The 14,587-nt window shown below is 33.6% G+C and overlaps 2 protein-coding genes across 2 annotated transcripts; one reads left to right on the top strand and one right to left on the bottom strand.

The window, feature by feature from the left end:
• Positions 1–4,215: 4,215 nt before the first annotated feature.
• On the bottom strand, positions 4,216–7,546 carry Ppt1 (Palmitoyl-protein thioesterase 1). The gene has a single exon (XM_089233822.1). It carries the CDS (start codon positions 7,502–7,504, stop codon positions 6,590–6,592), a length of 915 nt encoding a protein of 304 aa, XP_089089948.1. The 5' UTR covers positions 7,505–7,546; the 3' UTR covers positions 4,216–6,589.
• Positions 7,547–7,673: 127 nt separating this feature from the next.
• Positions 7,674–14,004, top strand: LOC149090284 (GPN-loop GTPase 1). The gene is made up of 2 exons (XM_089233811.1): positions 7,674–7,781; positions 9,466–14,004. Exon 2 carries the CDS (start codon positions 9,470–9,472, stop codon positions 10,658–10,660), a length of 1,191 nt encoding a protein of 396 aa, XP_089089937.1. The 5' UTR covers positions 7,674–7,781; positions 9,466–9,469; the 3' UTR covers positions 10,661–14,004.
• Positions 14,005–14,587: the final 583 nt, after the last annotated feature.

Genomic DNA, 14,587 nt, shown 5'->3' with positions numbered 1-14,587 from the left:
CATATTTTTATTTATATCAAGTAGAATCTCCCTTATTCAAACTGAACTCATTTTTGACAAGGCAAATTTTGGATATGAATATATATTTCTGCAGTTGAAAAAAGGGCTAAAACAAGGAGCTTTTAAAAGGCTTAGTAGCTTATTAAAGGCCAAATAGAAAGACCACTATAGAAATTCACTTGTTTATTTTGCATAAGCTTGCAGTAACAATTTTACTTAAAGTCCCAAGTTCCAACCTTTAAAAGTAAAAGAGAGGTCACTGACCTTATCTGTACACCTTCTATGCCCACACTTATCTTTTAAATATGCCCCTGTAAAGCCATTATTTCGGCCCAGACTATCAAAAGTTTTACTGAATCAAAATACATCTAATGTGGTCTGTTATGAGTAAACTTTCTTCATGCAAATATAAATAAAAGTATTTGAAGTCTTGGAAAAATAGAAAAAAAATTATCATGCAATGTTAATTTTTTTTGCCATCCTTAATAACATTTTTTAAGTTGACCATAACTGTAATTTGTCTATGATGTGAATAGATATGGACATAGAAAAGTTTCAAAACTATTCATTTTACATACTGTGGTAATTTTTTTTTAAATTCAAAGGCTAGTTTGGAAGAATAATCAATTTTATTTCTCTTCATAATTGAGTATACATTTGCCATAAAATAATTATGTGAAGTTTTTGCTTCAACAGAGAAATCAGCGACATTGATTAATATCAAAAAGATTATTTGCATGGCAATACTGTGATATTTTTTCTTCTGCAAGCAGTTTTTTCGATTTTTTTTTCCTTGTTAAGATCTTTATTAAAAAAAAGCGTGTGATATAACACATTTATTATTATTATAATGTTTTTGTTAGTCTATCTGACTATGCATGTTGTCTGGAAGTAGTGCAATATCTAACATATACCAAATAATGTTTTATTTAAGATAAAATGCATTTTTCTATGGTTTTGTTTCACGCTGCAAGTTCTTAGCTACACTAATTGTAACCCAAGAGAAATTATAATTAATTGGTTTTGTTATGAAGGACAGATTTGTTGTCCATAGAGTTTTTGTTACTCCAATTTGAGATAAATAGCTTATAGGTTTTTCACCCCTTTTTGTGTTTATGCTGCTTTTCTTGAAAAACTGTTATAATTTTACTTTTCAAATCACGTGCTACTCTTTGCACCATTAGGAAGGTAAAAGTTCTGGAGGCAGTTTGTGCATCTAAATTGTGTTATTCAATGAAGGAAAGGGGTTTTTTTTCAAGTAGGAGGGTCATTGTGCATTTGAGTACATTCTCAACATTTCTAAACTTTTCATTCAGCAGCGAAATGAGAGCAGTAACCAATCAGCATAGTAAATAATCCCAGCTTGACTCCAGCTGAGCTGATCTATAGATTTGGGTTTGCAATCCCAGCAAAAATTTTCACTGTTTCAGGATCAACAAATACCATATAATGGTTTTAATCATAGGAATGGGAGAAAATACTCAAACACATAGATTGACCTTTTCATCCTGAAAAATCAATTGTGACTGAGAGAAATGAGAAAGATATTTCCTTGAACTTTTCTCATGTGAATTCATCAAAATATTTTATTTTTCCCCTTTTTGAATTCTAAATGCTGTCATGCAAATGTTTTTTTTGTTTTTCATGAGTTTTTGTGTGTAAATAAGAACAGCAGCCATCACATTTTGTTCATTTTATTCAATTAAAAAATATACATATACCCCATTTCTTGGTGTAAGAGCCACAGTCGGATAAAAAAATGTTATTCAATAAAGTTGCTGTGAATTTTGGGATAAAATTTTCTAAATAGTCGAAATGCAATTTGTTTTAATTGGTTGATATATGAATGTTGATGTTTATAGCCAGTTTCTTAGAGATTGTGTTTTTTAAACAAAAATTATCATAGATGCTGCAAGGTTCAAAAAGTATGTTTTTCACCCCTAAAGCAGAATGTTTTGCATTGAACTGCAACGAGCCCTCAGTTGACCGATAATGCTCAGCGGTAAAAATTCCTTTATAGTGTTTTCTATGCAGAAGAGTTTTTTTTCTTAAAATTCTTCCCATGTTTGCAACATACATCAGTTTCAGAATATAACCGAGAAACATCTTGGTATATTCTGCTTTGGGACCTCTCAGTATGCACATTTTGTTACTATTTACATAAAAGTGCTTTTTGGTTTGTTTTGAAACAGAATTAAGTTAATAAATAAAAGTTATAAGGATTTTTTTCCCTTTTCATCAGGCTGTTTTATAATACTTCACAATTTTTTAATGCTGTAGTAGTAGTTCTAGTTGTGTTAGACAAGTGACAACATTTTAAACATTTATTGCACTACGAGATACCACACCTACTAAAGGGTTAAAAATGTGAGCATTGGGAGGGGGATATGCAGAAACTTTACCTCTGTTTACATGTATAATATTGCGGTAGCATTGGGAGTTCTAGCACCCACTTAACTATTTTCCCTGTAGGGAAAGAAGAAAAAGAAATGGGTGGGGGGAACGACAGGCATAGTCCCTCTTTTCCCCTATAATCCTTTGTATGACAAATTGAACCGGCCAATCTACATGACGGCTGACAATATCTGAAAAGTGGAGTTGAAGCTCCGATCGATATGAACAGGTTTTGGTGAAAATCCTTGAATTTTTTTCCATTTTTCTGAGGCTATTGACTGTTATTTGTAAAAATGGGGTTTTTATGAGAGCATTCAGTTTTTTTTAATTGAAAAATATGTCAAATGATGTGATTGATTTAGAATATTAGAATGCATATTTTAGTACTGATTAAGATGAACTTAGCACTTTCTAGGTTCATAAATTCTACGCAGGTTGTGAAAGTGTATTTTACCCTATATTCTTTTGATGCATTATCGGCATACACTTCACAGAGGCAACATCTTTTTTTGCTCTCTTCATACTTACCCTTATCTTGTCAGAGTTTTGAATATTAGGAAACAATCCCACCGCCTGTAACTGTGTATTTTCTGTTATTTAAATCATTCAGCAGGTTAAAATATGTTCTGTCTGTGGGGGTAGAGGACTGTTATTGCAGTCTTTGATTCACCATATGTTTGCATACAGTGTGCTTTTATCTCTAAAATGAACTGCTATTTGTGAGAGAGTTAGAAATAGTTTATAAGCGGCCATATGAGTTTGTTTTTGAGTGAGAATAATGGTTGCGTCTAGGATTGTTATTTTATGTTTCATATTATATTGCTGTATTTTTTTTTTTGAAGCTGATGTGATATTAACACTTATTAAGTGCCTGTACCATCATTGTCAGAATTTTCTAAAACTTTTGTTTGCATTTTAGTTCAAAGTAGAAGTTTGATTACTACTTTAATTTTTTATTTAATGTGCCAAGGTGATGCTAGTCGGGTAAAAATATAATAATGTAATAAAGAACTTACGAGATTTCTTTTGCTGTTTGTCTTTTTTTTATGCAACTGTTGCTGATATGATTTCTATGTGCTGTTTAATAGTAGTATTGATTTATGAAACATGTTACGTATCTACAATAGCAATGAAGTTGAATTAATTAGTTATATGCCTACATGCGGAAAAGGTATGATATATATTTGAATCTGAATCCATCAGTTCTACTGAAGTTTGCTATGAATAAAATAAAAGTTACATTTAAGGTATGCCTGTTGTTCATTCATAGGATGGTGCCAGATCTATTCTGTTGAATATTGTAGAATCTCTCTAAAGGTCTATTCACACACACACCAGTCACGGCTCGTCTCTACTCAAAAAATATTTTCCCCTGTACTAACCTATACACATAGACAATCGTCAGATGCAGTTCAGAATTGGATCTTAATGTTTTTGAGAGATGAGATATATCTTGAAACAAAGATAGAGAAGTTGTAGCTATTGCTTGTGAATAAACCTTATACCGCTGATCTTTCCCAACACTTTGAAGAGTCCAGTTCTCTAATCTATATTGTAAGTGATCTTATATTATTCCAGTATGTGTGTACATTTTGGTTCTATTTTATCTTATTTATCCCTGTAATCTTTAGAAAATAGTGAAACAGTAAGTTACAAGAATTATAAATATCCTGTAGATTCTATATACACCAGGAGTCAACTCCTAAGGAGGAAGTTGAGGAAGAGAGATAAACACGCAGATTTTATTCGTTTTCCCTCATGGGTAAACATTTTCATTTTAAGAATGCGACTTCAAAATGATTGAAAATTTGCTCAAAGTACGTCAAAATTTATCAGAAAAAAAAATTTACATGAGAGAACAGACGTAAATGTGGGGTGGATACAAAATTTGGGGTAATATTGTACAATGTGTTAAAAATCAGTATTTCATCTTAAACCAGGAATGCTGATAATACACACTATTGTTTTTTCTCTTCTGTTCTTGTCCTAAATTAATAGGATTTTCTCCCTTGCCTAGAAATGAAAAACTTATAACTATTAATGGCACTCTTCTGTTATAACCATACCACATATATTTTTGACACCAAATTGTTCCTTTCTGCATGCTTTTATCTTAAAAAAAGAATTTATGGATATGGCACTAAAGAAAATATTTCACTGACAGGAGGTATAATTTCAAAGAAAATTCAAGACAAAAAGGGTGCCAAAAGGTAGTTATAACAGAAAAGTAACTTATTAACAATTAGCTATGCATTATGCCAACTCAGCCTGCTATTTCATAAGATTGGATATAATATATTCTACTTATATCTTTCTTTTTTTAATATATATATATATAAAAGAAAATTGAGAGAATTTTATACCATCTTTAACCTAGATTCCATTTCGGAACGTTTATCTCTGCATTAGATCCTTTTTTTTCATAAACTATTGAAGTGTAGCTACAATACTAGAAAAAGTTTGAAGATCACTTGCTTTTTGAATAATATTTTGATGAATTGTGACGAGAGACAATATTCATAATCTTTTTTTACATATGACAAAATTGTAAACAAATATTTCACAATTTTTATTCGCATTTAGTTTTTGGCACATTTCAGCATGCAAATCAGCATTTTAATGTTATACACAGTCCACAAAAAAAAATCTGATTTCAGTCACAATTCCTTGTGAAATCAGGTAGTACATTATTTATGACAATATTAAGTAGTTCTTATGTAAGTAAAAAAAAGTTGTGAAAACAAATATTTCACAATTTTATTTGCATTAGTTCTTGGCACATTTCAGGACGTGAATCAATATGTTATTGTGTTCACAGTAAGGGAAATATTTGGAACATATTACAATTCCCTATAAAATCAATTGAGCTAGGGCCACACTCAAGTCCAGCATAGCCTAATAGTCATTCACAAATATTTTCCAACTCCTTGTTGCAATGAAGCATCAGCAACATAGGCTGCCTACATGCTGTCCCAATGCTTCTTGAAGAATATTTGCTTCCAGAAATATTTAATATGGCAATATGTGTTGACTGCTGGTGTTCATTGACCGATATGTGGACAGACAAATCAGGAAGGAAGGCAGCTCTTTTGACTTGGGGTGGAAGCTGGTCATACATTTGACAATCATTACCAATAGTGAAGTGACCACACTACTCAACCATGACCAACTTTGGAACTTATTAGGCCAGGTCAAACATGAGTGCAGTTCTAGCTTTAGCGCATGGAATCGATATAGTCTAATCTCTTTTTTTTTTCTTTGGTGACTTTTTCTTTTAATGGATGGTCAGTGATGATCAGCCATTTTCTTCTATTGGTTTTTTTTCTCTTCTGTCAGCTATTATTTTCTTTAGCTTCTAGGTCATCGTCCCATTTTTTTACTGCTGGTTATCATATGAAGGTAAAAAATCCTTAGATGTTGCTAGTAATGATAGGCTTTTGTATAGGGCGTAGTGTTTGAATCTCTCAATTGAGGCATTAGCATTTTGGATTTTTTTGCTTGTTTGTTTATACATTGTATCATCAATTTATACAGTTTTTCCCAGCATGATATTGTTTTTCTTGTCAGAATATCTTGTTTTCTCTCGGTTGTATACTTCACATTTCCATTAATTTTTTGCATACCAGCCGTTATATAGTTTTAATTCTGCAATCCGTTTTATTGAACCCAATGACTTATTTTTGCCCTGACCATTGTATTACTTAAAAAGATTCTCGGTTTTTATTATTTTCAATTTTGTATCTGGTCTAAGGATGTTATATTTTTAATCCAGTTCCTTTTTGTCTGGAACGTTTTTAAAAAAATCTTGATCCTTTATTTATTCCAACAATGTTGTTTTGTTTGTTATAGTTTTTGTCGTTCGTTTCTCTATCATCACTTTTTTATTTTAACAGCTAGTACAGTGAAACCTCACTACAAGGATACTCTATATAACAATAAATCCCTCTACAACAATATTTTCTCTTGGTCCACAGAGTATCCTTATATTGAGGTTTCACTGTAATATCCCTTTTTGGCGATGTGTTGCAGTTTTTTTTCTTAGGCACAAAAGACGTCAGAAAGCAAAACTCTGTTTCACTCTATGCAAATCCTCGTCATGCTTTCTGACGTTTAATAAGAAAAAATTTCCAATACGTCCCCAAAAAGGGATTATACTACAGTTTTGATTATACTATAGCTGCTCCAAGCGCATTATTTACATGAGGAACTTCTTGACAATATTCTGGAGGAACCAAGTCATGTCAATTTGCAAGTGCTGGCCGGGAAGCGAGAGGAAATGCAATTTCCCCTGCGAGTCCATCTGTTTGAGTCCGAGTCTGTCTTCAATGTACAGCGAGCTGTTTTGTACAGCGAACGTTTTCACTGCCTGTCCCGGTACATAGAAGCCAAACCATTCGGATTCACGAGGCTGGACCATGGTGTCATCCTCAAACATGATCATCACTAGATTGTCCAACTGCATCAAATTGTTCTTGTACGTTTCGTTGACAACAAGCTCATTGTTGATGACTGCTATGAACGTGCTCTTCTTTTTGTACTCCTCTTCGTTCAGTGGGTCGTGCCAGTACTGAGCCTGCACTAGATGCGATTGCATCCAGCCCGTGTATGCGGCCGTGTTAAGTAACTTACGGATCATGTCGCATATTTTATGGCTCTGTCCCATGCACCGTGGCAAGCCGTAGACACCTTGGTGTTGCCCTCCGACGGATATCAAGTTCTTCATCTTTGGGGATGGACATCTCTGGGCCAGGGCTCGAAGGAATTGGCCTCCCTGAGAGAAACCGATGGAGTTGTAGCCGTTCTGTAAGGCCTTGTCGGACTTTATCTGATTACAAGCGAGATCGACCTGTTCGTTGACGTTCATGAAATAACTATTCTCCATGTCCTCTATGGCGTTGCTTCCGAATTCCAGAGACTTGACGTACACCCCTGGGATGTTGTCACCTAAAAATTTCATGATCGATCCCAAACTCAGTGGATTGCAACAGCTATCGCCCATCCCGTGCCAAAGAACGATCGGAACGGGATTGTCATTTGCGAGGGTGAAACCCGACGCGGAATATAAACACAGCGAGATTATTACACTCGTCAATCCCGAGTTGGGCTCCATGATTGTTAGAAAAATCACGGGATCTGCTGATATATTTGTAAACAAAATCTAATTGGGTTGATAGTTTTTTGTAGTTTCCTTCTTCGCAGACGAGCGTCCGATTGGCTGAGAAAAACAAGCATCAACATCATCATCCTGCTGTGTTAATTTTTTGGAGTCAACGCCGTCCGTATTAGTGTGTCATGTGCGATTTCGATGAGTTAATTTACAATAACTGTCCATTAGTAATAGTTTATTAATGTGAATTTCTCCTTGTTGAAAGTGATAAATAGTAGAGGTAATTTGCTATCAATTGCTATTGTTTTGTTCTCCAACATTTTCATGACAATCCTCATATTTGTGTGCTAGTTTCATTAATGGTTCATCATGGTTTTATTGAACCATGTGATCATCTTTTATTTATCATGTTATTGAATCGATATGTTGTTGCATCGAATGCTATTCCAGCTAACCAGAATCTGTATATGTATTATTCTAAAATAAATCCACTAATTTAGATTAAACTATACAGAACTGTGCCTATCTGAAACAAAGTGAGCTGTAGGGTAGCGCCAAATTTGGCCATTTCCAATTTTAGTGATTTGGTCAATTTTGTCAAGGCTTTTACCACTTGGAGATGAAGAATCTTTGTTTGCTTGCTAAACGTATTTAACTTTGTGTAAATCAAGATGGTCTTATAAAAAATAGATTTGACAATGCTTTTTTGACAAGCTATTACATGGAAAAGATTTCTTTGAACAGCCATAACATAAAACCTTTTAGCAATGAGAACAGTAATGATGTAATACCTTTTTGGCGATTCTTTCTTTGGGGAGAAAAACGCTGGAAAGAACATGACAAGAATGACCTTTTTCTTTGGCAAGAAAGACGTCCAAAAGCATGACTCTGTTTCTGAACAGCTATAGTGTAATCCCGTTTTAGCAATGTGTTGTCAATTTCTTTCTTTGGCGAGAAAAACGTCTGAAAGCATGACGAGAAGTCATGCTTTGGAACGTCTTTCTTGCCAAGGAAAAAGATTGTAACACGTCCCCCCAAAAAAAAAAAAGAAAGAATAATAATATACGAATGACAAAAACAATATTAAACTAAACAACATTCTTGGACCAAATCTGGGATTCAGATTAAAAATATAACAACCTATACCTGATATGGGATTGAAAATAAGAAAAACCAGGACTCGGCCCAGAATGATACAACGGTCCCTCCTGATATCTATAAAAGAACATTCTCTGAGAGAAATTGATTTTAAAACCCTGACTCTTTCTTTTAAATAATACAACTGTCGTAGCAGAGAAAGGTCCTTGGGTTCAATAGAAACAAATAATTGCAGGATTAAAACTATAACGGCTAGTGTACAAAAATTAATAAAAAATGGAAGTGTGAAATATACAACCTGAAAATACAAATCCGAAATGAGATGTTTCAACAGTTTTTTTTTAACTTTAATTTGGTGATTCAAGTATTGCAAATTGAATTTTCCCTAAAAATAAAGTTTCCTTTAGTTTGATGTCACTTTTTCGAAATATAAAATGTCAGGGGTCGCATACATTGTGATGTTATATTTCTGGAGCATGTTCCTGAAGGTTAAGTGCATCTTAATAGATTTTTAACCAAATATAATACTCTGTTTAACTAACATGCCATAACATTACAACTTGTATTAGAGTCTGGGACAAGAATTTTTAACGGGTTGACAAATAACAAATTAAGCGGGACTGAAATCTTACAGTAGATTGTCTTCCAGACCTGGAGGCTGAGCAGAAGCATTATCCATTATAACACAACTATCAAATGCAGGTTGTGCTCTTGTAGATTGGTTGGGAGAGACAACAACTTTTGAGTGTACATGACTGCCAAGAAAATTTCTAATTGGTTTCTTGTGAGACAGAGTTGTTCTCTATGCATGAGATGCTCCACATTATGTTAAAGGATTTAAAGTTGTTATTATGCTATTTCTGCAGATAGATGGATGTTGATCAAGAAGAAGGTTCAGCAGCTGCTGCTCCAATGGATTGCTCAGTGAAGGAAGTTTCTGAGAAGCTGGAAGATGTACAAATCGGAAACGACAATAAGCCAGTTTGCGTCTTAGTACTTGGCATGGCTGGATCCGGTAAAACAACATTTGTTCAGAGGATCACAGCCCATCTACACACTCAGAAGAATCCACCCTATGTGATCAATCTTGACCCTGCTTGCTACGAGGTGCCTTTTCCAGCAAATATTGATATTCGTGAAACTGTGAAATATAAGGAGGTTATGAAGCAGTATTCTTTGGGTCCCAATGGTGGCATAATAACCTCCCTCAATCTGTTTGCTACACGTTTTGATCAAGTTATGAGTTTCATTGCTAAGAGGTCTTCGAGTTGCAAATACATAATTTTCGATACACCTGGACAGATCGAAGTGTTCACATGGTCGGCATCTGGTATGATAATAACAGAGACACTCGCATCCAATTATCCTACTGTTGTGATCTATGTTATGGATGTTGTGAGAAGCGTCAGCCCAGTGACTTTCATGTCAAACATGCTATATGCTTGCAGTATTTTATATAAGACTAAGCTACCTTTCATCATTGCCATGAATAAAATAGATGCTGTAAATCACAGTTTTGCCCTGGAGTGGATGAAAGATTTCACTGTTTTCCAGGAAGCTCTTGAAGCTGATAATTCTTATTCATCAAATCTCACGCGATCAATGAGCCTTGTTCTTGATGAATTCTATTCAAACCTGAGAGCAGTTGGTGTATCTGCAATGATTGGTCTAGGTATTGACGAAATTTTTAAAGCCATCGACGAGGCTGCAGAGGAATATGAGAAAGACTACAGGCCACAGTATGAAAGATTGAAAAGAGAACGAGAGGAATTGGACAGGATGAAAAGGGAAAAACAGATGAAAAAGCTTGAACAGGATATTGGAGCTGGTGAAGAAGTCGATTCAAATAACTCTTTAGGATCCACGTTAGATCCAATTTACATCAAGCCCAGAGTGGATGAAGAAAGTGACACGTCCGATGAGGAGCATCAAACTGTGAAAATGAAAAGTGTAGACGATGAAGTGGAAGATGACAAGGAGGAGAATCATCGTGGGCAGTCTGATAGAAAATTTATGCCGAAAGTTATCAACCTGAGGGACAAAAGCAGGATAAATATGTAGTTTTTATCAACGACAAAAACTGAATTTTATTCCTTGTTCACTTCTATCACCTTTCTCGAATCATCAAAATATTGATGATAAAAAAATGATTAGGTTATAAAAGAAATTTTTTTTTCGTAAACAACTTTTTTTCTCTTGAAAAACTGTTGGAGCATGTTTGTATATTTTCAAAATAATCATTTTAATAAATAATTTGTTAGTTCTCTCCATTGAAATATTTTTTATTTTTGACTTTTGAATCGCATTTATTGTGCCGATCATCTATGCAAAACCATCAAAGTTATATGCATATACCATCAGACAATGTTGATGCCATTTCTGGACATCTTTCATTGAAAAGGAGCGGGGGTGAGGGAAATGAAAAGCTTGAAAGGTTTTTTAAGAAATTAGAAAATTATTGCTTGAAATATTTTTTTACCTGCATTTAAATCAAGGTTGGTAGGTTTTTGACATCTGACAGTTTTTGTTGGTTTAAACTAAAGATGGGACAAATAGTGATTTGGCCAAATATTGAACATTTGGCTGGTAGTTTTGTTGTCACTGACACTGACAATCAAATTTAATGATGATATACAGTCAAACTTGGTTAATTCAAAGAATTTGGAAAGTTTGATTTATTCAAAACTCAAATTATCCAATTAATTTATCCTAGACCTCTAAAAATTCTACAAATTGTAACTTAATCATCAACATTCACACATGGGAGGGGAATAATAGTGATCAGTTATTAAAATTTTATCAGTTATTAAACTGTTTCCCAAATTTTAATTATTTATAATTATAATTGATCTTAGCCACTGTTCTGGAATTAACATCACTGCAGAATTTCTTGACCATGCTTAAAGCCTTATTTATGGAAACAATTCATGCTCATCAGTTACAAACTGTTTTCCAAATTTTGTGTGTCATTCTTATGCTATCAATGAAATGTACTTTCATTAACTATGAAAGTACAATTTGTACTTTGACTGTAAAAAAGATTCAGATTTTTAATGGTTTACCATTTTAATGGTTAACATAATCGGTATCAAGTGGTACACATTCTCAATGCATTCCAGCTGAACAATATCAAAATGGGCATTAAATTATCAAAGAAAGAATAGGGAAAAACAAAATACTCAAAACTTTTGGTTTGAAAATTTGGTGTTTAACAACTTGGTCAAATAAAACAAAGTCTGTGACTTTTAGAATTTTTCCAAACTAAATGTGCTGATACAAAAATCATAATTTTTTCTCTCCAACTTTGAATTATCCAAAACATTTGAATTGACCAGAAACTTTAACATTAAATTGGATAAAAAACTCAAGGGAAGTTCATAAAAGTTTGAATTAAGAGTTCTACTGTATTGTATTTTGTTACTTAAAAAGGATAAATTTTTTCAACGCTGGTCACAATTTTATGTCTAATGAAGAAAATGTCAACCATTATTTACTCTAAACTAGTAATGCATCGTGAAATTTGCGATTTATTTTTCTTCTTTAAATGTTCTTTGCCCCTTTCAGTAGCTCAATTGGTATCTTGTCTGAGTACATCCTTCAGTTAATGAACTTCATGTAATGTAATTCATGCTCACGTCCACCTTATTACAGTAGGATTCTATTTTCAGTTTCATGTTTTCTTTATCCTAGAAATTCACCCTGACATAACCTCTCGTACAGAAAGGGATATATACCACACAAAATATAATCAGCAAATTTTTAATTTATGCAAAAAATTACAATTAATATAGTTTTTTAAAATGAGTTCATTGTGTTTGGGTTTACACAGATATTTGGTCAAACCAAATATTTGGCAAAAGGCCTGAATAGCGGCAGAATATTCGTCCCACCTCTAGTTTAAACCAGGCGTCTTCAACCGGCTGTTCGCAAGTACCCATAGTGCTTTATGCCGTGTCAGATCTGGTGTTTGCGAGCGCTTAACATCAGGGTTGGCAGGTTTTTGACAGTTTTACATGTGTATTTTTTTCTTGTAAAACATGATTTGAATAGAGCATAACATGAAAGCTGAAGGAAAAACTGTGGAACTATTTGATATTCCAGATGAGATTCTTGACCTTCCAAAATTTCTTCAACAGCTTGTATATGTATATTGATATAAGCCATCAACTGTACTCTTTTCATAACACATAGGTGTTTAAAAACTTCTTTTATGCCATACATGTAATGTTGATTTCTGTTATTATTATCTAGGTAATCACTCGTATTTAAAATATTATTGTGTATAACATAAGAATATTGTTAACCATAGAAATACTAAATTGTAGGGCTAAAATGTCCTTTAATTTATCAGTGCTGATTGCACATAATGCTCAAGAAAAGCTCCTATAACTTATTCTAAGTACAAAAGTAAGAATGATAACATTGACAATTGGTTTTGGACTGTTTTAATACTGGGGGGAAAAACCTAACCCTGTAATCTCCTATCACATATACTTTGAATAAACATCTGTACTTCGCTTACAGACGCAGTTAAACTCTGCCTGTGAATATATGGTCATTAGTAAACTGAACACAGGTAATCAATAGATAAAATGGACCATAAAATTATATATTATCTGTTCTAGACTGTTGAGAAATTCAAAATTGCAAATTATAATAAATATTTTGTTTTGATTATTGTAATAAATTAGTGTTTAAAAATAACTCTCTTAATATAAAAAAAAAGTAAGTTTCTCATCTTATCAACCTATTGTGTTCAAAATATTGCTCAAAAGCATTCATTTATGTTTTTGATGGTTTTCGACAGTTTTGATGGTTTAAACCAGTTTTTGATGCTATGTCAAAAACCCAACCTTGATCAACATCCCTATTTAACACCTTCTACAAATTGCATTTAAGGATTAAAATCATCCCGATTTCGTGTATTTGTATGTCAAACTTTCCGTAAGGGTGCTCTTCTTTTTATGAGGAATATTGGCAGTGGGCGTGGTAGCCCGGTCGATAAAATGCTCGCCTAAAGTACCAAAGGATGTTTAGAGGTGTCGCGAGTTCGATACCCAGTTCGTCCTTGTCAGAAAACTTTCCTGACACAGGGGTACAACAAAAAACGGCGACTTGACCGCAGCAAAAATTGCTACCGCAGGGAGTCCCCCATCGAGGGGTTAGCGCACCAACCTCTCGATGAGTATGAAAAACGAGCCTGCCGTTCGGAATCGGCAATAAATTGTAGGTCCCGGTCTAATTAGCCCTCGTGTGCAGAAAATGACCGTGGTGCGACAAAAATGATCAAATGAATACTGGCAGTGCTCATGATTAGAAAAAGTTTGAAGGCCTCTGGTTTAAACTGTTGTGGCAGAAACTGCTTTTCAATATAAAAATTCCAGTTGAAAATAAATACATTAGTCGTGGTAATGTCTAAAATTAGATTACACCTGTAATGAACGAATTAAATATATTTAATTTGGAAGTTGAAAATAAATACATTAGTCGTGGTAATGTCTAAAATTAGATTACACCTGTAATGAACGAATTAAATATATTTAATTTGGAAATTTACTATATTCAATTTCTTATTTTGATATAGCTCAATATATTAAAATAATTTTCCACTCTATAATTATCTTATGCAATATAATTATCAATGATACTCTTTTTCTAACAAATAAGTTCCTGAAATATTTTTTCAATTGTTGAATTTTTGTTATTGCTAAATAATGTAGAAAACTCTAGAGAGACACTTGAACCATTGTTCTTACTGGGTATTGGAGTAGCACATACAGTATCTTTCAACCAAAACATAAAATTAAAAGACAGACTAATGTGCAAAATGATCTGACTCTAAATTGGGTGGCAGTAAAAATGAGCAGATGCTTGTCAGTGTCAATTAGGTATGAAGCTGAAGAAACTCCCCTCCTCCACCACATCATTTCTTATTCTCAGTGCAACGGCAACAATGTCTAATACTATGATTTAGTGGAAGGGAATTGT

Source organism: Pholcus phalangioides, unplaced genomic scaffold (assembly GCF_987345545.1).
Source record: "Pholcus phalangioides strain wild (caught in Gottingen) unplaced genomic scaffold, Ppha-v1.0 ptg000001l_1, whole genome shotgun sequence".
NCBI classification, from domain to species: domain Eukaryota; kingdom Metazoa; phylum Arthropoda; class Arachnida; order Araneae; family Pholcidae; genus Pholcus; species Pholcus phalangioides.
The sequence above is the reverse complement of the archived record's forward strand: the minus strand, read 5'-3'. Positions and strand labels throughout refer to the sequence as shown.